General features: G+C 54.0%; 1 protein-coding gene across 1 annotated transcript in view; it reads right to left on the reverse strand.

The window, feature by feature from the left end:
• The window catches only part of Padi4 (peptidyl arginine deiminase 4), a 24,117-nt gene extending 2,560 nt beyond the window's left edge, over positions 1–21,557 (reverse strand). Inside the window, exons 1-13 of the mRNA XM_055611284.1 lie at positions 21,466–21,557; positions 16,565–16,745; positions 12,797–12,863; positions 11,407–11,474; positions 10,141–10,258; positions 8,787–8,912; positions 7,237–7,415; positions 7,055–7,158; positions 6,750–6,861; positions 5,794–5,901; positions 1,806–1,960; positions 590–734; positions 361–463 (exon numbers count right to left, since the gene is read on the reverse strand). Coding sequence (XP_055467259.1) covers positions 361–463; positions 590–734; positions 1,806–1,960; positions 5,794–5,901; positions 6,750–6,861; positions 7,055–7,158; positions 7,237–7,415; positions 8,787–8,912; positions 10,141–10,258; positions 11,407–11,474; positions 12,797–12,863; positions 16,565–16,745; positions 21,466–21,557 — 1,558 coding nt within the window. The remainder of the gene's footprint in view (positions 1–360; positions 464–589; positions 735–1,805; positions 1,961–5,793; positions 5,902–6,749; positions 6,862–7,054; positions 7,159–7,236; positions 7,416–8,786; positions 8,913–10,140; positions 10,259–11,406; positions 11,475–12,796; positions 12,864–16,564; positions 16,746–21,465) is intronic.
• Between the last annotated feature and the right edge of the window lie 849 nt (positions 21,558–22,406).

Genomic DNA, 22,406 nt, shown 5'->3' on the forward strand with positions numbered 1-22,406 from the left:
GGAAGGAAGGAAGGAAGGAAGGAAGGAAGGAAGGAAGGAAGGAAGGAGAAAGGAAGGACCCAACTTGGAAGGCAGGCTCCCCTCCAGTCAGGGGCAGTCTCCGGCGCCTTAGTGGGGTACATTCTGAATCAAGATGCGGTCGCTCCCTCAAAGCGCCCCCATCTCCTAAGGAAGATGTTCTGGAGGAAGGGCTCAAGGAATGTCGCCTTTAATGATCAAACTTAGCCTCCTTTAGGAACATGGTGCTCCCTGCACACAGTAGGCACACATATCCCCGTTCCCCACAGGCTCTCAGGGAGCCGTGGAGACTACAGTCAGCAGAAGCGGCCCACACAGGACACCAGCCGCGAGTCAACTTACTCTCGAGTCCTTGGAACAGGGGCGCCTCACCGTGGCCCTGGCTCTGTAGCTCCTGGAAGAGCTGGAAGCAGGCTCTGGGGCTGGACAGCAGCAGCCGAAAGCCCTGCTGGGAAACTCGGGAGTCAGAAGGCTGCTTAGACCGGGAGGGGCGGTGACACTCTCTACCACCACCGTGTCCCCACACAGGGGGGAGAGCCGGCTTGGGAGCCCAGACAGAAGGGTTACACACCTGCCTGTCCGGTGCTGGGACAAAGCTCAAGAACTCATCCACGTGACCCACAAAGAGCCAATCAGAGAAGAGCCTCACGGGGGCCTGCACCTGCTGGGCGCCCAGGAAGTCCTGCAGGGCCTGGTGCATGTCCCGGCTCTTGTTGCTGCTCTCACAGGGATGAGAGGTTATGACAGCCATCAACATCATCATAAGACACAATGACTACCCACCAAGCGGCCTTGAGATCCGGCCTCAGAAGAGGAGGGAGCAGCGAGGGTCCCTGGACCCTGCTGTGAGCGAGACTCCAGCTCCTGCCTGCACCCCTTCCTGCTGTACGTGACTCTGGCCTAATGGTAGATTGTCATGTGTTCACGAGAGATGCTAGAGCAGTGGTTCTCAACCTGTGGGTCGTGACCCTCGCTGTGGTTGAATGACTTACAGAGGTGGCCTAAGACCATCGGAAAACACACACGTTTACATTGTGATTCATAACAGTAGCAAAATTATAGTTATGAAGTAGCAACAAAAATAATTTTACAGTGTGGGGGTCACCACGATCTGAGGAACTTTACTAAAGGGTCCCAGCATTAGGAAGGTTGAGAACCACTGTGTTAGAGTGTAGCCAGCATGGGAGGAAGGTTGGCTGAGGTGGGGAGGAGGAGGCCCCTGGATGTCGTGAGGGGGAGTCATCCACGTTGAGGCGAGACTTCAGGGATGCTTCACAGTCACCCACCACCGCCCTCACCCGTGCTCAGTGTAAGCCCAATGCACCCCAGGTTGGGCCTTGGAAGAATGATTGCTTTGGTCAGTTGTTGGGATCCTGTCTGGGAGAGCAGATGTGGGCGAGCCCACAGAGCCTGGGCTGCTGCCACTGTGGCACTGACATCTGTACTGCAGCTTCCTTGGAGAGAAACCGAGGCACAGCCACTGAGGAACATAGGGAGCATTGCCCGCTGACTCAGCCTAGATGCCAGTGTGACGGGGGAGCATGGGCTTCGGAGCCAGTTAGACCCACTCATTACCCTACTCCCAGCTCTGGCACATAGTAGATGCTCAGTAAACAGTCATCAGCTAAAGGCATGTAAGTGGCAGAGGCAGGCTCTGGAGGTCCCTTACCCTACCTGTGCTCCCTCTCAATGTCTGCTGCTTTCCTAGGTTTGGAGGCCCCTCTGTGGCTTCTGTCACTGTCCCCAACCCCAGCACCTGGGTCCTGGCCACCCCATGTTCTCCTTACCTGGAGTAGCCACTGCTCCCGATGAGAATCCTGCCCAGCGGGTACTCCTTCCCCCCTACGGTGACGGGGGGACTCACCTCCAGGTTCCCAAAGGCATCCAGCCCAGTGACCTCTGTTGTGAAGGGCCCTCGGGTCACGTAGCCAAAATTTGGGCCCTGAGACGGGAGAAGGATACACTGAGAGTTAGAGACTACTGTCCCCGGGTAGAAATGGTGGCTGCAGGTTTAGTGATGATTTAGTCACTAGAAGGAGTCCTGTGGCTACCAGGGAGGAACCTTATGATCTCGCAGTGAAGGGATGTTGGCTTGGGTCAGTGTCACCTGCTTGGAAAACTCATGCACAGAACAGCAGGATTTCAAAGCATTCTCTGCGCTTTCTTTACAGGCTGGGGACAGGCGATGGGTGGAGATGGGGGCTCCTTCAGCCAGTGTGAGGAGGTGACAGGGGTCCAAGCCATCCCGGTGGCCCGCAAGGTGCTTCACATGGTGTCCCCATCCCAAGCCTGGCCTAGAATGGGTTTTACAGTGTGACATCCTCATGGGAGCCTTCACCAGAGGACACACCTGTCACCCCCTGGGTGAGCTCTGTTGGTGCTATGACAAAGCACCACCTAGTGGCTGAAGGCAACACCGGTTTTATCCTCCCGACGCTCCAAAGTTCTGAGTCACTTGTCACAAGCTGTCACTTGTCAAAGTGCGGCCTCAGGAAGAGCCTCAAGAGAAGACACCCTGTGCTGGGTGCCACTGCCTGCCAGTGGCCTTGTGCTCCCTCCTCATCACCGTGGTCCTTCTCTTGCTGTGGGGGAAGGGCAGCTGCTGTCCCCCTTGTTTCCTGGTGTCGGCAGCTGGCTATGTGGCCTTACCATTCCACGAAATGCCATCTGTAAGCTGGGCCCATCACCGACATCACACCTCCACCAGACACAGGACACCAGCTGCCAGGTGTCCAGCCGGTGCCTACCTGTCTTCCCATGTGTCCTACCTGGAGAGCCATTGGATCCTTCCCTCATCAACCTGCCGCCTTCCCATGGGCCTCTCTCTCCAGGGCGCAGCCTCAAGGCCAGCCACCTTTGCCTTGTCTCACTCACAATGGCCAGAGAAGCCTGCTGGCCTGGTCTTGGAGAGCTGCCCGGAGTCTGACCACTTCCCACGGGGCGAGCCACTGCCTCCTCCTCAGTCCTGGTTCCTTCCCACTCTGTCCTGCCCCTGGATCTAATCTCATACCATTAGGGAGGGTACATGCTCCCTAACTTAGGACTTAAAGAATCCCCCACTTCTCAGATTCTAAACTGATGTGGCCCCACAGAGGTCAGTATCTCGGTGACTTTGCTGTCCATAGCACTGAGCTAGCTTTAACAGCAGCGTTTTGCTTTAATTCTATTTCTTTAAAAAATTTATTTACACATCCATTATTTTTGTGTGTGTGCCTGCATGAGTTCATATGAACCACATGTGTACTGGAGTCCACAAAGGCCAGAAAAGGGCATCATCTCTCCTGGAGCTGGAGTTACAGGCATCACTAAACCTGGGTCCTCCGCAAGAGCAGCAAATATTCTCTTAAGATGGAGAGAGGCCCAGGTGCGATGGTGCACGCCTTTAATCCCAGCACTCAGGAAGCAAAGGCAGGTGGATTTCTGCTACATAAATCCAGGCTAGCCTGGTCTACATAAGCCAGTTCCAGGCTAGCCAGGGCTACATAGCAAGACACAGTCTCAAAACAAAACAAAACAACAACAACAACAAAAAATGAAAGAAAAAAAAGCAAGCAAGTAAGAAAGAGAAACAATCAAGACAGACACTTCTCCAGTCCTCTAGTCCCATTTTTTCTTTTTTTCTAAAGACAAGGTTTTTCTAAGCTGGGTATTGTGGCTCACACCTGTAATCCCAGCACTCAGGGAGGCAGAGGCAGTCGGATCTCCGTGAGTTCGAGGCCAGACTGGTCTACCAAGTGAGTCCAGGGCAGCCAAGGCTACACAGAGAAACCTCAACTCAAAAAACAAAACCCAACACAAACAAGACAAGGTTTTCTACACAATCCGGAACAGCCTCAGATTCTGCCTCCCCAGCACTGACCTTCCAGACGCACCATGCCCGGTGATGAGAGATTCCCTAACATTGAAAGGTCACAGGCTGCCCATAGGCAGCACTAGCAGGGCAGCTGCCCACCCTGGCCGGGCAGAGGAGAAGTAACCAAATGCATTGGAGATAATGCAGCAGTGCACTCTGGGAGAAACGAGCAGGCAGGACCCAGCATGCACGGCTCCTTAGTTTTTGTCAGCTTGACACAAGGTCATCTGGAGAGAAGGAACCTCCGCTGAGACTATACCTCCATTAGCTTGGCCTGTGGGCAAGTCTGTGGGGCTCTTGCTTAATGATCAATACGGAAAGGACCAGCCCACCATAGGCAATGCCAGCCCCTGGGTGTTAGCAGGAGGCAGGCTGAGCAAGCTATGGAGAGCAAGTCAGTGAGCAGCGTTTCTCCATGGCCTCTTTGTCAGCTCCTGCCTCGACTTCTCTCAGTGACCTGTGACTGTGGCATGAGCGTGGAAACCTAGTAAATCCTGTTCTCCCCAACTTGCCTTTGGTCGGAACATTTTATCAGCGACAGAGAAGCAAAAGGTGACCCTGGCATGGGCCCCTGACAGCATCAGGAGGGCCTGGCTGGGTAGGCCCCTGACACTGAGACCTGAAGGCTGAGAGGCAGTTGGCACATTCCCAGCAGAGGGAATGGCATATGGCATATGCTAAGGCCCCGAGGTCAGGGAGCAATGGGACAATTTGAAAGACTGGATGAAGCCCGATGGGCTGGAGGCAGGCAAGGGAGACTGGCCCATGAGGACACCAGTGAGAAGCAGGGTGACAGTTTCCGTTACTCTGGTTCTTTCATGAGCAAGGGTCAGGTGAAGGCGTTTTAAGAGTACCCAGCCAGGGGCCTGCTGCAGCTTTCCTCCACCCAAGGTGGGATGAGGCAGAGAAGAATCTCATGCTCAGAGTCCCACTGTGTCACTGGGTGCTGGGGATCTGGCTTGTAACCCGGAAGCTGACCTTTGGAATATCTAAGTGGTAAGATGCAGCCACTGCAGGTAGGAAGGGAAGCCGGGTGGGAGGATGGGGGCGGGGACAAAGTCCCAGCTGATCAGTTGATGCTCCCACCTCCAAAGCCATTAGCCAACACAGAGAGCCAGGCTACGCCAGGGCTGCAGGCAAAGGGCGTGGCCAGGAAGAAGCAAAAGGAACTGTTGTTGAGACAGACATTTCCTTCCAGCCTCTGGCATGGGGCAGGCTGTTGCCTCTCTCCTCAGAGTGCAAACTACTCATGGCTGCAAGCCTTGTCCCTCCTTTGTCTGAAGGTCCCAGGTCCCAGTGCAGGTCTTCCTGGGAGGACAGGGAGGCAGGCTGGGAGACCTGCTGTTTTCACTCTGAGCCTCAGTTTCTACCTCTGTGAAATAGACCCATTGCTGAGTCAGTGCCTGTGGAGAAGTATCCTTTGGCTGAAGGCACATGGGCTCAGTAAACGTACTATTATTATTTTTAATTTATGATGATGATGATCTAGGTTGAGTTGGCATCCATCAGCCATACTGGTGTGACTCATCAATCAGTCCCTTCCCACTCCTGAATGTGTTGGCCGTGACTGATAAAGGTCTGGCTGATCCTGAAGCCCCACCACAGCCCCGGCGTAGCTCCCAAAGGACCAACCATACCCAAGAGATGGAACTCCCACCTGCGGCAAGGGCACTCTTGGGTAGCCCAGGATGCCCCTTGAGAGGTTATTTCAAAGACCAGCTGAGCTCATGTGTGGTGAGACTGAGAACCCAGATCTTATCAGGGAAATAGCTGAAATAGCCCATATCACCCATTGGGTTCTGATGGAGCAGGAACTCAGCTTTGGGGTAAGGGGTGGCCTGAGGAGCAATGGATTGAGGAGGCAGGAGCCTCACGGCCAAGGGTGGATGGCTGGGTTTCGGCCAGGCCTACAGGCTTCCTACCATGACTCGTTTGACCGGGAAGTCCTTTAGGCCTCTGTCCCTCGGGGAGTCAAAGACCACGGGCAGCGTCTTGTGGGGAGCCTGGATGTAGCCGATCTCCATTTCATCCTGGAAGGGAGCAGAGCAGCTGTGGCTTGGGCCGCCAGTCTTGGCCCCCAGTGCTCGATATGGCGTGGATCTTCCCCACCTGCTGACCATGCCCTCTAGAACAAATTCTGCGGGAAACTTGAGGCCAGAGAATGGCCCCGAGGATGCAGGCAGATCTGTGTCCTGCACAGCCTGCTAGGAAAATGAATCCTGACTCTGGGATGAGGTGTCCTTGTCCTTGAGGACAGGGAACATCCAGGGTTGGGGTGACTGAAGGTGCTGGGGGGATGCCGGGGGACCCAGAGGGCTCCCAACATGGCTGGGGTAGGCAGGGGCTTCAGTGGGAAGGCTGCTGACTGATTCCAGGTGAGCGTACCCTCCCGGGTCTCACCAGAGCAGGCAGGTAGCATACCCAGCCCTGTAGGTGGAAACACCGGTCTTCAGAGATGAACCTGGCGACGACCTTGCCCCCCCCCCCCCCCCAGGCAGCTGTGCAGGTTGGGGTGGGGACAGACAGAGTCACTCCAGCAAGTTACAGGATGGAAAACCCTGGTCATTTCCTGGTGAAAGATGGGGGCCTGTCTGCAGCTTCCCAGGGTTCAGCCTCCATCACAGAGGATGGCAAGGGTTGGACTCAGCAGACAGGAAGATAGATATGCTTCTACACGAAGGGATGGCATGCCTGGACAGGCACAGAGATGGGGGTGAGGAGGAGCGTGGTGGCTCACAGTCTATGTCAGACCAACTCTCAACCTGAGCTCCCCGCTGTAAGGGGCTTCTGTTTTCCCACTCCATCCCAGGAAGGGGCGTACCCCAGGAGCCCAAGGCTCCAAGGAGTCCTTCAGGCTCAGGTGGACAGGGCCACATACCTGCATCCACTGGTCTTCCAAATTCTCCTCCTCCGGGCACACAGTCAGCTTGCACTTGGCTTTCTTGGTCAGAACAGTCAATGACTTTAGGAAGTCTTCGTTTTCAGAAAACCTGCAAAGATTAATCCTCATTACCACAGAGGCGTGACAGCTCTAACGACAATCTGTCCCTCTTTCCAGCGACCTGAGCAAATGGTGGCTTCCGGCGGCTCAGGACAGGAAGTATGTTTTCCCATCCCCAGCCAAGGCAGCACCCAGCATTCAGGGGGTCCCCAGACTCCCCCACCCCCGAGCTGGAGCTTTACCTGCACACGTATACCTCCTGGGGGGGCTGAGTGTTGGGAGTCATGATCCAGGGGGCCACACGGAAAGTCACGCTGTCCTGGAATACCAGGGTCTCAGGGAGCTCCTGGAGGGGAGGGATGAGGAAGGTCATCGGGTCACGTACCTGCTTTCTCCCCACCCCCAGCCCAGGCTGAGTCCTTACCGGGTTAGATGTGTCCAGCAGGGAGACAGTGAGGGGAACAAGCCCCTGGAAGTCGGCGTCAGGGAAAGCAAGCCCCTCCACGTAGAAGTCTGTGCTGTGCTGGCCACCGGGGAGCTCCAGGTGGTGTGAGAACTGCTGTGGCCCCAGGACCACCTTAAACCTGGATGGCAGCCTGCCCCCTGCAAAGAGGCAGAATGTGTCAGGCCTGGCATGCCAACACGTTGGCGGCTCTGATTTCCTCTCCTCCATACCGAGGTGCCTTCCTGCAGGGGCACAGCACGTCAGTACCCAAGGACCCTTGCAAATGTTTGGGGGGAGACACCAAAGCTCCATTCGGGATCTTGTTTCCCTGATGAGGGGGATCCAGGAAGGGCAATGGCAGGTGTCAGCCCCATTCCAAACTTTGCACTATTCATTTATTCACCCGTTTGCATGTACATTCATTTATTCCCCAAGCACGCTTCACTGTCTCCTGGTTCACTAGGGAGGAGCAAAGGCCATCCTATATAACAGACACCAATTAAAGCAGTGGTAGAGGGAAGTGGGAGGGCTTCCGGTGGGTAACAACGCCTGATGGGGGGGCAAAGGTGGTCATCAGTTTGATTTTGTTAGTCTAGGAAGGAAGGGAGTGGGAACAAGCTGAGCCTTGACAAGCCTCTGCCTGGAGAGCAGAGACGAGAGCATGTGCCCCCCCCCCCCTTGGGCCTCCACTCACCGATTTAAACCTTGCAGACCTTACAATGGCCTCTCTGCCTCCCAACCCCAACCCCAGTCCTTAAACCCACAGGTGCCAACCCACCTCAGGGCCTTTGCATCTGCTGCCCCCTCTGTCCGGGATGCCCTTCCTCAGAGTATGTCTCTCTCTGACCTCCCCCTCTCTCTGCCCCCAGCTCCCCTTCCCACACTGCTGCTCCTAATTATTCACCTGTCACCCGTCCTATCCCACTAGGATGAAAGTGACATGGGGCAAAGACCCAGGCATGTTCATGTCCTGCGCTCAGAACTGAGGCTCACACTGCCTGGAGAGCAGGTGTGAGGAGCTGCCAGGCCACTGATGTCTGAGAAGCAGTGATCCCAGCAAGCGGGGTCACGGGCACGTGGGGGGGGGGGGGGAGGGAAAGGGGGAGGGGGGGGAAGGGGGGGGGGGGGGGGGGGGAAGAGAGAAAGGGAGAGAGGGAGAAAAAGGGGGAGCGAGAGAGAAGGAAAGAGGGAGAAAGCATGTGTGCTAGGAAGCAGAAAAGCGAAGTAAAAAGAAGAGCGTGAGAGAAAAGAAAAGAGAGGAGAGGGAGAGAAAAGAGAAGAGGGAGAAGAGCTGGGCCCTCTCGGGAAGAAGTCACTCCCCTGTCCCCAGCCGCGGCAAGGCCTTTCTTCAAGTCACCTCATCTGGAAGGCAGGGGACAGAGGCATGTGCCTACCTCCCAGCCCCGGGCCTGGTGCTCAGAACCACGCATGCGCGGCTGCACTGGACCTGCTTGCTGAAGGGTTTGCCCGACAGGGGGCGCCCCATCTAACGGAGCGGGAAAGGGGCACGGAAGGCTAGGCCGACTCACGTGTGACCTGGAACACTCGCACTTTGTTCATCTTGGCCTTGGCCACGTGCAGCACCAGCTGATAATTGGCAAAGAAGTCCTTGGGAGTCTTGGTGCTTAGGGTCATTAGAGACATGTCCTTCAGGTCTGAAACAAGAAGCGAGTGGCCATGCTTGTCCCCAGGGCCCGTCTCCCTTCAGCCTCCTCCTGGTGGAGCCCACACTCTCCCACGCCCCGCCTCAAAGGAACCTGGCTTTCTTTTCTTTGTTAAAAATGGTGCCCTGTGGCTTATTTTAAAACTCTTTTGTTGCTCTTACTTTCTGTTGTTGCTCGTTTTGCAGCCCTGGGGAAAGAGTCTTGGGTACGCAAGGCAAGAGCTCTGCCGCTCAGCCTCAGCCTCAGCCCCAGCCTCAGCTCACACTTATTTATCGTGTGGTCGCACATGGGAGAGATTGGCTGATCTACATGTGTGGAGGTCAGAGGACCATTTGCGGCAGCCAGGAATCAAATTCAGGTTATCAGGTTTGGTAGCAGGTGGCTCTACTCACTGAGCCACCTCTTGAGCCCCCGGCTTCGTTCCCTTCAGCATATATATGATGCTTGTCCATGGATGGCTGCAAAAGGGTGAGCTAAGGAGAGAAACTCAGAGCAGCAGGGCTTATGTCTATTTGGTTTCTTGCTGTGACCCCAACACTCAAGTTCTAGAGCACAGAGAGCACCCAGAACAGCGGTACAGGGCGATGGTCAGCACAGGCCACTGAGCTGGGGTGATGGGGAAACGCCAAGCGGTCACTGCTGACACCCGGACCACAGTGAAGGAGGCAGGGACATGGATCTGGGTGAGCTTGGGGAAATTCTTCAGCTCTGAGGGCCTCAGTTTCCCCATCAATACACAGGGGCAGAGAGAGTGCCAAAGGGTGGGGAGTGTGAAGACAGTGGCATATCTAAAGCTATTATCATCCGGAGTGCCCACAGGTCATGACGGATGAGCATCCTTTAGGGAGGTCCCTGGGGCCAGCCCTGGCCAGCTGCACATATCAGACACAAAGCCATTCCTATGCAGCCCCATGACCCCGTGGGCCCCTTGTCTGAGCCAAGCATAGGTGTGAGGGCTGGGCAGGGGCCAGATGGAAAGCAGAGCCTCTTGGGGCCCGGGGAGGCCCGGCTGGTCTCTTCTGAATGCTGTGTTAGTTTGGCAGGTCACTTGCCCTCTTGGGACACTTTTCCATTCCTTCCCCTGTAACATGGACATGCTAACACAAGCATGTTCTCACTAAACCGAAATCCAGAGGCTACAAGACCACGTGGGAAAATGAGCCTTGCTGAAGAGCAAAGGCCTTGTCCTTGGAGGCGGCCATGGTCTTTGGTCTCTTACCTTTGTTGTCTAAGACCTTGTCATCCTCGAAGTCCATTCTGGAAGACTTGGGGTTCTCTTTGTCACAGTTTACCAACAAAATGGCGCCGTGGCCACCTGGGCCCCAGGTCCAGGTGCTCTGGGAACATCAGGAGGACAAAAGAAACTGTCAGATCCCATCAGCCCTTGGGAGACTCGTGGCTGGTTTTTTCTTGCCTCCCACTTGTCTAATTTCTCTCATCCAGCAATTCACAGGCCCAGAGAGTAGATTTTTTTTTAAAGATTTATTTATTATGTATACAATGTTCTGTCTGCGTGTATACCTGCGCACTGGCAGAGGGCACCAGGTCTCATTATACATGGTTATGAGCCACCATGTAGTTACTGGGAATTGAACTCAGGACCTTTAGGAAGAATAGCCAGTGCTCTTAAGCTCTGAGCCATCTCTACAGCCCCCAGAGAGTGGATTTTTGATGGCTCCAAATATAACCAAATCTGCCCCAAGTGCAGAATGTGGCTCATCTGTGTTTGTTTAAGACAGCATCTGCTTTAGCCAAGGCTAGTTTCAACTCCTAATCCTCCTGCCTCTACCTCAGGGAACTGAGATTACAGGCGGGTTTCCCCCACATCCAGTGTGTGTGGTGCCGGGATATCAAACCCCGGATTTCACCCATGCTAGGCAAGTACCCTACCTACTGAGCTACATCCCCCGCCTCAAGTCATCCACTTTTTTTTTTTTTTTCCAAATAAAGGAGCCGGTAGTAGAATCCACTTCAAAAGCCTTTAAAACATGTTGGCTTGGCAAAAACATGGAGTCAAGTACGTAAGAGTGTCAAGACTTTGATCCACACAGCCCCTCTCACGTGACCACACAGTCATCCCTTCCCGATGTGGGTGCCAGGCACCGTCTGCTCAATAACGTCCAGATAATGCTGGGAGCCCCCCCCCCCCATAGAAATCTAATATAATGTGATAGATCGCACAATAGCAGGATAACTGCAGTGCTAGGCAATCTGTCTAGGCCACACTCTTCCCCCTTTCCCTACTTGTTTTTGTTTTTTCGAGACACTGGGTAATTCTAGAGATTCCAGCTTGTAGGCTAACGCCATTTCTCAACGCTCAATTGGTTGTAAACAGGCCGAAAGGTCAACAGTGATTTGCATTTTCCTGGTAAAGGTAAACAAGAGACACTGTCGAGGTGCCGCGGTTCCGCTCGTCACCGCAAGGGGGCGCCGCAGGAACGCGCCTTGGCCTTAAGGCGCGCATTGGCTGCCGTTTGAGCCTCACCTGATCCTGCCCAGCTTTTTTGGGCTTCGCTCTGCCCGTGCGGGTGACGTCTGCGCTCAGGGAGACTTCTGCAATACAAGAGAGAGGAGCGAGCTGGGCAGGGGGAGCCTCTCCACTCCTCCGGGTAGGCGGAGACGGCCATTCTTTTCTCCCCAAGAAGCCACACTTAAGAGTTCAGAGAGCAGAGCCAGGATTTCCAACCACTGCGCCCTCCGGGGGCCATGACTGTGCCGGCAAAGCAATTCCTAGCGACCCCAGGCTCACCTGCCAAGCTCTCCAAGAACTCTGCCCCCAGCCTCAACCCTCAGCCAGCCCTGAGCAGGGGCCACCGGTTTTACCATCATCACCCGTTCTTCGTTACACGTGTGTGACTGTGTCAGGGAAAAAGCCCACAGCCAGGGTACAAGTGTGTCTGAATTCTTTCCCCCTTTTCAGAACGTGTGACCGCAGTCGCTTCAATAATGGAGCCCCACGTGCCCCACAGTGTGACACAGGGACCCGTGTCCCTCGAGAGGGACAATATGACCGTTTGCTCTTGTGCCATAGTAGATACACCAATATGTGTGAGCGTAGGGAGACAGCATCAGAGCCCCCACCTCTGCGTAGCTCCTTGAGCAAATCTGTTTGTCTCTTGAGCCTCAGTTTCCCGATCTGTGGAATGGGGTCATGGGGCCAGGCTCACTGGATTATTGTCGGAACTAAATGCCACACCTCAGCCTGGCCCTGAGTAAGCCCTGTTGCATTGAGATGTATACTCATGAATGAAATCCACCAAGGAAAGGAAACCCCGGGGGTTTCACGCGTTAGTTATAGATTTAATACCACTTAAACAAAAAGAGTATGCTGTTTAGGTTGAGATCTCACTAAAAGCCGATTTAATGTTTAAAAACTTAGATACAGGGTCTCACTCTGTTGTTCAGGCTAGCCTCAAGCTCGTGAACACTTTGATCTTAAGAATGGATTGTTTAAAATGACTTATTTGTTTTTATTTTATGTGCACTGGTGTTTCGCCTGCACACATGTATGTCTGTGTGAGGGCGTCGGACGCTCTGGAGCTGGAGTTGCAGGCTGTTCTGAACCTCTGTGGAGGTGCTGGGAAGTGAACCCGGGTCTTCTGGAAGAGCAGCCAGTGCTCTTAACCGCTGAGCCATCTCCAGCCCCAAGAATGGATCTAGTCGTGTTATACCCTGCTGAGGTGGGGTGTGCTGTGTGGAGGGAGAAAGCGGCTCTTTGGCTCCTCCCTCCCTTCCTCTCTCTCTCTCTGAGACGGTATCTAGCTACTTAGCCCTGGCTGGCCTTGTACTCACAGGGATCTGCCGGCCCTGCCTGCCAGCGTTGGGATAAAGGAGTGTGCAGCTGGCAGCATTTTGGGACCCTGGTCACCACTTACCCACCCCGGTGAGGTAGAGCAGGGCTTGGGTCGGTGAGGTCTTGGGTCCATAATATGAAATTCGAACCTATAAGACAAAGCAAAAGCATTCATGACCTCTCTTAGTCATTCAACAAACACAGTCTGAGCCCTGCTGTGAGCCGGCTCAATCCGGCTCAACTCGACTATGATGCTATAGAAAAGGGTCCAAAGGGAGCCCAGAAATGTTGGGACCCAAATGGCCTGAGAGCAGAGGTAAGGGCAGATTTCACGAGGAGGTGTTTATTGGCTGGTTTTATGTCAACCTGACACAAACTAGAGTCACCGGAAAGGAGGGAACCGAAATCAAGGAAATGCCTCCATAAGGTCCAGCTTTACAACATTTTCTTAATTAGTGATTGATGGGGAGGGCCCAGTCCATTGTGAACGGAGCCATCCCTGGGCTGAGCGTCCTGGGTTCTATAAGAAAGCAGGCTGAGCAAGCCATGGGGAGCAAGCCAGTAAGCAGCACCCTCCATGGCCTCTGCCTCAGCTCTGGCCTTCAGGCTCCTACCCTGTTTGAGCTCCTGCCCCAACTTCCTTCAGTGATGGGCTACCATGTGGCAGTGGAAGCAGAATAAACTTTTTCCGCCCCAACTTGCTTTGGCTCATGGTGCTTCATCACAGCAACAGGAACCCAAACTAAGACAAAGGGTATTCTGAGACGTTCCTGGGAGGGGAGCAGGGGCTCAGCAGCTTCCAGGGGTGCAAGAGGCATTAGAAAGAGCAGGTGATAGCCATGGAACTGGACTTGTGCGACAGAAGGCCAGCCTTCAGGTTGTCTCTAGGTGTAGGCTAGGTGTAGCAACCACACCAGGAGGCTGGGGGAGGGGGTTAGGGGTGGGAGGATGGGGAGTAGGCTGCACCTCAGCAGGGAAGGGCTCATCCCAGTCCCTCAGCCCAGCAAACCTCGAACCCAGAGAGAGGTGTGTGATTGGCCCGGCTGCCAGTGGGCTGGCCATTGGGAGTGAGAAGCCTGAGTGACATGAGCTAGGGACACCAGAAGCAACTAAAGACCTACAAGGGAAGACAGCTGGGGTGACAGACACACTGAGGGCACACCCTGAAAGGGCACACTGAGGGTTCACTCTAAGGAGCCCCTGGATGGGGCACACTGAGGTATTGGCTCCTGTTCTATAGGCAGTGGTTATCCTGGAAAAAATCGACAGCGCTGTGGCCTCCCCTCCGGACCCTGCTGTCCATTTCTGTCTGGGCTCCCAGCCTTCAGGCTGCTCCCTGGGTGCAGGCTTCTTGGGTTGCACCAGCCAGTAGCATCTTTGTGTGGAAGTTTTTCACTGGCTACCTGTTGCCTCCAGAAAACAAGGTCTCTACCCTCGTATGGTGGCACACGTCTTTTTCTTTTTTTGGTTTTTCAAGACAAGGGTTTCTCTGTGTAGCCCTGGCTCTCCTGGAACTAGCTCTGTAGACCAGGCTGGCCTCTAACCCAGAGATCCACCTTCCTCTGCCTTCTGAGTGCTGGGACTAAAGGTGTGTGTGACCAACCGATCACCAGTGATACAAGCCTTAATCCTAGCACTGGAGAAGCTGAGGCAGGAGGATTGAGAGCTGGGTTGTCTCAAAACATAGGAGAAGTAGAGACAAGGGTGGGGGGAAGAAAAGAGAAGAGAAAGGAAGAAAGGGAGGGAGGAAGACAAGGCAGGTTGCACACAGCCTCTGAGCTGGCTCCCTGGCTCCCTCACCCCTCCCTCCACCTTTGTCTTAGCAGGCTTCTTCAGTGTCCCCAGCCTGTGTCTTGCTTCCATCTCCTCATCCAGGGTGAGCCCAGGAGCCATCTAGCTCTCTCCCAGGCCAGCCTGTGGCTCCCACCTTCAACCTGCCCCTTCTTTCAGGACGTATTCCCTGACTTCAGCTGCCACATACCCTAGCTCTGTGTACCCAGGGTGGTGACAGAGCTTGGCCTCTGGGTTTACCCCTCCAGGGAGCAAGATGTCTGTGGGAACCCTGGAGTGTCTTGGGTGGGGAGCTACCTACTGGTCCCATTCCCACTCCTGGAACTTGTGAACCAGACACCGGGAACAAAGTCTCTAAGGCTATGCATTAAGGGTGACCCTGGGATTCAGTCCGGTGGCACACAGAAGGTCAGGCAATGCTGTCACCCTCACTAGGAGAGACCGAGAGTGATCCTCAAGGGGAGTCACATAGAGTCACACCTGCTCACACCTTTGTCTTATAGATCTACAAGTGGGCGATTTGTCCGGTGGCGATTTGCTGCAGCTGCCACCAGACAGACGGACAGATGCTAACACCAGGACATGAAGAGCCCTCACAGTGACTCCCTGCCTGTGGCCTTCAGAGTGCTCATGGCCACAGTTAACTGTTTGTTTACCTGTATGTTACCTGATGCCCCCAAGAGCTGTGGCCGCCCCCCCCCCCATGCCTTGCTCATTTCTGTATGGAGCTGGTGTTTATTAAACAGTTGCTTCGAGGGTGAACTTGATCAAGACCTTTATAAGGCCCTGCAAGCTTCAGTGGAAACCTGGCTACTTTTAGAATTCCCTGGGAGACCCGCCTCAGGGCATACGTTTGAGGGCATTTCTAGAGAGGTTTAACTGCAGGGGGAGTCCTACTCTGGATGTGGGTGGCGCTGTCTGGTGGGCTCTGTTGAGACTGAACAGAAGGGGAGAAAGAGAAAGCGAACAGAGCAACAGTATCCATCTCTCTCTGGTGGGTGCCATGTGACCAGCGCCTCTTGTTCCTGCCACCACGCCTTCCCACGCCATGATGGACTGTGCACCCTCAAACAGCAAGCCAGAATAAGTCCTGCCTTCCTTAAGCTGTTTTTTTGTTGTTGTTGTTGTTGTTGTTTTGGTTTTGTTTTGTATCAGATATGTGATCCCAGTGAAAAGGAGAAGAATGACAACAATGTGCCATCTGTGGGTATGCTGTGGAGGGAGGAATCACCATGAGCTTGCCTAAGGGAGAGAGACTCTCCCGGGGTGGGCCCTGGGCACGGAAGCAAGCAGACTGCCTATAGCCACCGAGGGGCTGGCATCTCCCACTGAAAGAATCAGACTAACTTTGTAACCTATGTTTCTTTTAATTGCCTTATAACTTATATTTGCAAGTTTTAGGCCCATGTTAATTAAAGCCTCTTAGTGCTTCTCCAGAGAGCCGAGGAATGTAAAAGTTCCTGACATTAGCCATCTGTGAGGGCAGAGATAAGGAAGAGAATAAGCAGAGATCTCTACTAAATGGAGAGAAAATCACCGGCTAGCGCCGGTGAGATGGGCTTTGTTTGGAAACTGGGCCAAATGGCCCCAATCCTTCTCCTGACCTTTGATCTGAAGCCTGTAACCCCCACTCCTCAGAACAGACATGGGATGAGTTAATCACCCTCCCACCTTTAACTGTGGATGGCAGGAAATTCCAAACTGACTTGAAGATCAGATATTTACGACAGGGCTGACTGGACCTAAGGGTGACCAGATCTAACCAATTATTTTAAAAGTTAAACACCTCATCCAATCCTAAATCGCCAAGAAGGCAACCCCAGGAGATTCCCGCCTTGTGTCTTTTAAAAACCTAAGGTCTTTGTCTCCCGGTGCCACTCCTAGCTGACCAGCAGGGGTGACCCCATTGCGCAATGGTCAAGAGGAGCCTCTTGCATTTTTGCATCGATGGATAATTAGTTTCCTGAGTTCTCTTCATACCTTCTTATATTTAGGCTTATGCTGGGCCTAACACCACCCTCGTCCCCACCCCCACCCCCACCCCAGCCACCACACTCACTTTCTGGTCGTCTGTGCTGTCGCTGGCTGCCTTCACCTGTAGGGTCACCTCCAGCTTGGGGTCCAGAGGCCATTTGGCGGCACCGGCGGTACTCCTCTTGGCTGGAGGACTGTGGTTGACATCTATGACTACCCCTGGGGAGGCGGTGATGCCAAAGGATGTGCAGCCCGGAGGAGCAGAGCTGTGGAGTGACAGAGGGCGTTGGCACCAGCGGTGAGAAGGCCTACCAAGGAAGGCCTCAGCAATCCTCTTCCCAGCAGGCTGCTGGGCTTGTTCAGGGCCAGAGAGGAGAGACGGTGTGATTGCCAGGAGGGAGAGAGAAGACAGAAGGGGAGTCCTCTGACTGGAGGCCTTAAGCTTGAACTGGAGAGACAGAAGAGGGAGGTGCTATGTCAAAAACACCTACTATTCACCCAGAGAGCAGTGTGCACGCAGGAACCATGAGGAGTGGGCACACCCAGGGCTGTGTGCATATAAAGAAATCACAGACACACACACACACACACACACACACACACACACACACACAGGGGACAGAAAAGATGGCTCAAAATGTGACCCCCCCAAACAAAAACTCTACAAAAATAAATGACCAAACCCCAAAAACACAGATTTCTGGAGTTGTGGCTAAGGAATAATAATAATAATTATTATTATTATTATTGTTACATATATATATATTTTTTATTATTTTTTTTTTTTTTTTTTTTTTTTTTTTTTTTCGAGACAAGGTTTCTCTATGTAGCCCAATCTGGCCTCAGACTTACAGAGATCCACCTGTCTACCTCCCAGGTGCTGGGGTTAAAAGATGAGGCACCATGCTCAGAGGCAGAGCAGATATTCTTGAGGCTCATCCTCTTACGAAGAACTTGATCAGGGGTTAGATACACTTTAAAAAGCAGCATGGATTTGAGAGGGAGCAGTGAGGGACAGGAGTGAAGTTGGAGGCTGGCGGGAAGAAATGATGTTGGCACAGAACTCATGTAGGAGACTCTCCAAATAAAAATTTTAAACGTTGTTGGGAGCCAGGCTGGCCCAAGGCTTTTGCAGAGGTCCAGATGTAAGGACAGTGGGAATTTTTTGTTCTTTGTCCTTGTCCAGGCTTGGCATGAAGGTCCGTCTAGGGCTGGGGCCAGGGCCTTGAGGGAATTAAAGTTTCAGTTTGTAAGCTGGGTGCTGGGAATTGAACCTGGGTCCTTTGGAAGAGCACAAAACGAGTCAAGGACAGCCAAGACTACACAGAGAAATCCTGTCTCAAAAACAAACAAACAAACAAAAGGTTTCAATTTGTGGGAGCCTGATTCTTTCCCCTGAAGAGGCTGGAGTTATCGGTCCCAGGCTTTGGTGCTTGGTATGTGAAGCACTGGAGATGCTCTGTTCCCTTCGTGCAGCATCTGCCTCTGCCCCTGCCTCCTCTGCCTCCCTGAGTGCTGGGATTACAGGCTTGCACCACTGCTCCGGCAATGTCTTACTTCTAAATAAACTTGCTTGGCATAAGCCAGCAATTTCGGCAGGATCTTCTGGTCTCAACTTTCCTATCTTCTTCATTTTCTCATCTCCAGTCCTCCCCCTCGGGACTCTGTGGCATCAGTCGGAGGGCACTGATGGATGTGGGAGGGTTGTCTTTAAGGACACACCTCTCTATACTTCTCTTCGAGACCTGCTATAACCAAGATTCAGTCCTTCATGCAGGGGCAGTTGTGCCTGCCTCTCCTGGAAACTGGGGAAGACAAGTTCCCAGGCCAGCTCCCCAGACTTGGGGTTGGAACCCAGCGGTCTGAGCTTCCTCGTGTCTCGAGGGTGCCCTGTGCACCCAGGGCATGAGAACCACACCCAGGAAGCTTCTGATAGGAGTTGCTGAGTTACCCCACCCAGCGGAAGCAGAGGGACCAGAACCCAGGCCCAACATGGCAAAGATGAAGCTGGTGACTGAGAAACCCTGTGTCTAAATTTTATTTTATTATGATTATTTTTTCTGAGGCAAGTGGAATTGTTTCCTCTCAAAGTCAACAGCACCTGCTGGGCCGGGTGGCATGGGGCAGGGAAGAGCAATGCCCCCGGTTGCTCTGGGGCCATGAAGCTGGGAGGTGGGGGTGGGGAGCAGTTGCAGGCTTGGTCAGCGGTAGGCAAGGACCCAGCACACAGGTGATGGGGAGTGACAGTAACAGTGAGGCCAGTGGAAGAGGAGGCTTGTCTTTCACAAGTTTCCAGAGCAGGTGTGGAGGAGCCCGGTTCTGGAACCTTCTCTCTCCTTTCTCTCTTCCTCCTGCCCACCTTGGGAATCTGCCCTCCACTCCAGGGTCAGAACCATATGAGCAAAGAGGACAGTGAGGGACTTTCCTGGAAGACTGTGGGGGGACTCTGGGAATGTTTGGGAACCTGCCCTGGTGAGAGGTGAAAGAACAGCCAAGGGTTCCATTTTTGAGTATATTCTCTCTCTTTCCCTCCCCTTATCTTTCTGCAAAAGGATTTTAAGGTAACCAGTACCAATGAAACCCTTTCTTTCTCTCTTCCTTTCTCTTTCTCTCTCTCTCTCTTTCTAAAGATTTATTTATTTATACAGCATTCTGCCTGCATGTGTGTTTACACACCAGAATTGGGCACCAGATCTCACTATAGATGGTTGTGAGCCACCAAGTGGTTGCTGGCAATTGAACTCAAGACCTTTGGAAGAACAGCCAGTGCTCTTAACCTCTAGCCTTCTCTCTAGTCCCAATGGAACCCTTTCTTGTGCTCAACTTTCTTTTCCTCAGTCAACAAAGCAGACCACCACTACGTGTGAGACCTGGCCCTCCCTGAACTCCACCCCCCACCATGGAGTGTGTGTGCGCTCGTGTGCATGTGTGCGTGTGTGTGTGTGTGTGTGTGTGTGTGTGTATGCGTGCATGCCTGTGTGTAGTAGTTATAGCACCCACTCACCCTCAGCATGGGCCTGTGGCCCCACTGTGGATACCTCCTAGTGTCCATTCAACACCTCTCATCTCAAACCACGGGTCCCTCTGCTTGTCCCCTCAACACCCATGAGGGCATCATGACCTGGTCCGAAGGCTTGTAGGTTAGGGAGCCCTTGTGGGGTCAGGCCTGGGTCCCCCAACTCACTGGACCACAGAGAGGCCAGCAGCCCTGGGATAAGGGCTTGGTAGGGGAGGTTCAAATGCTTTATTTTATTTATTTATTTATTTATTTATTTGTTTATTTATTTATTTATTTATTTATTTATTTAGTCTATTTGTTCTTTTTATCAGATCCTGGCGGCGGCCACGGGAAAGGCACAGGAACGTGAGTTTGATTTCCCCAGAACCCACGTATAGAAGCTGAGCGTGGGAGTGTGTTCTTGCAATCCAAGGACTGGAGAGGCAACCACAGGAGGGTACCTGGGCTGGCTGTCCCTGGGTCAGGCAGCCTGTCAAGATGGTCAGAACTTGGCGACCTTACTCTCTGCGGCTATGACCTGGCCCTGACCCCACCTCCCTCCTCCCTGGTCCCCTCATCACACAGCGACCAGTGATGGAGTTTAACCGAGTCTACACATGACAGTCCATTGCTCAACATACCTCCCCACGGCCACCCACGGCAGCCCATGCCTTGAGAACAGACTTCTTCCAAGCCCCTCCCTAGCCGCACAAGAGGCTGCCCCGGCCACCTGCCCATGTGCCCGGCGCACACCTCCCCTTCCTGTCTTCTTGCCCCTCTTCCCACCAACTGGGCATGGCCCTGCCTCAGGTCCTTCGCACTAGCTGTACTGGCTCCTACTGGGGGACAGACAAACATCCACCTTTTCGACAACCCCTGTCTGACCGAATGTCACTGCTCTGATAGCCCCGACTTGAAAAACACAATCAGGGTCAGCAAGATGGTTCAGTGGGTGAAGGTGCTGTGGCCAAGCCTGATGACCTGAGCTCTGTTCCCAGAGCTCACAAGGTGACAGGAGAGACCTGACTCCCACACCTTGTCCTCTGATCTCTGTACAGAGTCTGAGGGATGGCGCCTGAGTTTGTCCTGGCCACCACCAGCTCGCACTCACCTGCCTCTGAAAAGGTGCACACCTGTAGACACATACAAAAGGTCACATGTGTGACCTTGGCCTAGGAGAGCTAGCCTGGCATCCTGGCGAGGATGGACCTGGGCTAGCTCTGGCCCCTTTCACCCACCCTCCACTCTGCTAGGAGTCGGGGGCCTCCGATGACACCAGGCTTTTCCCTGTGTCCTCAGCCTCTCACCAGTAGGCTGGGACCACCCAGACCCGGAGTGCTTTCCTGCTCCTAGGGTCAGACAGGCACTGACCCCCTGACCCTGGGCAACTCCCAGAGGCTTTTATAGACGTCGCTTGAGCCGTGATGCCCAGCTCTGTGGGGGAAGCTGCTGCAATTTCCACATGAAAGGCAACAGCAGGCTCCACCCAAGAGGCTTGCTCCTCTGTCCTGTGTGACCCAGAGCCTGGCAAAGGCCTCAGTGCTCAGGAGGTACCCAGCCTATGTTTGTTGAATGAACAAGAGAATGAAAGAATGAACAAATGAACAACTGTTGGGGACCTGCCTTGTACTAGGCAGAATCCCTAACAAACAGCACCGAGGGGTACCTAACAGACGTGTCTGCAATTGCCGCACGCAGTCCTCCAAGTCATTTCACAAGGTGGGGAAACTGAGGCTCAGCTGCCCAAGCTCATCAGCCTCTGCCCCCCCCCCCCCCGCCTATTGCCCCCTTGTTAGGCAAAACATAGGCCTGTCAGGTCACACGCTGTAATTCCTTGCTCTGAGGGTATTCAGACTTCACAGAGAAGCAGCGGCTGTGGTGGGTCCCACACCTCCTGGCTTGTCTCTCTAGCAGATCTCTGGCCCAGAGCCCGAGCCCAGCCCCTGCGCCCCGCCTGCCCCCGCAGACCCAGGAGCTGCCCCTCTCACCCACAGACATCCAGCGGAGTCGCTGTGCCCACCACACACACGGCGTGGGTGGGCTGCTCAGGGGCCACATGGATCAACGCGCCCTGGGCCATCCTTGGGCAGCAGGGAGCAGGAAGCCCCTGGGCTGTTCCTTTATAGCGCCAGGCGAGGGAGGCCATGAGTCAGCACCCTGACCCGGAGGCCCGGCCCCTCTCCACTCACCTTGGGAAAGAAGGGGAGGAAGGAGGTGGGAGGATGAGCAGAGGTGGTCTGGGTCTCCCGGGGGCTGCCTCATCGGGACCCCCTCTGCCGTACAGGTGGCATGCTGCTGGAACAGTGTGTGAAACTCGGGCTGTTACAGCCCCCTCCCCTATCTTGTCCTTGAAGCAGCTCTGAGGTCAGCACACATCATAACCACTTTCCAGAGGGAGAAACTAAGGCACAGGGAGGTTTCACAGCTGGCCAGGATTTGAGCAGAGGCGTCACCACAGGGTAGGGCCTTTGTTATTAGCAGCCTGTCCTGGTGACGCGATCTTCAGCTCGGCGGCTTCTGCCTGTAATACCAAGCATCCAAGGGCAGGTGACTGCCAGCCCATCTTATAGAAGGGAAAACTGGGACTCAGAGAGCGAAAAGACACTTATCCAGGGGACCATAGCAGGTCTTGGAGGGGAAACCAAGTTGCCTGCCCTGGAAGTAGGGTTTGCTGCATTCCCTGGCTGTCTGCACCTCTGAGGCCTCCCACGGAAGACCAGGAGGTGCAGGCGTGGGCTGCTGCTGCCCTGGGGGCTCTTATGAGAGCACTGCACCTCATGCCTGGTCAGTCTGCTAATGGGGTGAACTGTGGGTGGGTGGGGCGGGGTGGACAAGTCCTAACAGGGAGCACCCCAAGAAGGTGTGTCCCCGGAGCACAAGGTATCTGAGGGGCTGTAGAACTGGGGTTTTCATCTTCTCCTCTGGCTTC

The sequence above is a fragment of the Psammomys obesus genome, unplaced genomic scaffold, assembly GCF_907164565.1.
Source record: "Psammomys obesus unplaced genomic scaffold, mPsaObe1.curated_primary_1811, whole genome shotgun sequence".
NCBI classification, from domain to species: Eukaryota; Metazoa; Chordata; class Mammalia; order Rodentia; family Muridae; genus Psammomys; species Psammomys obesus.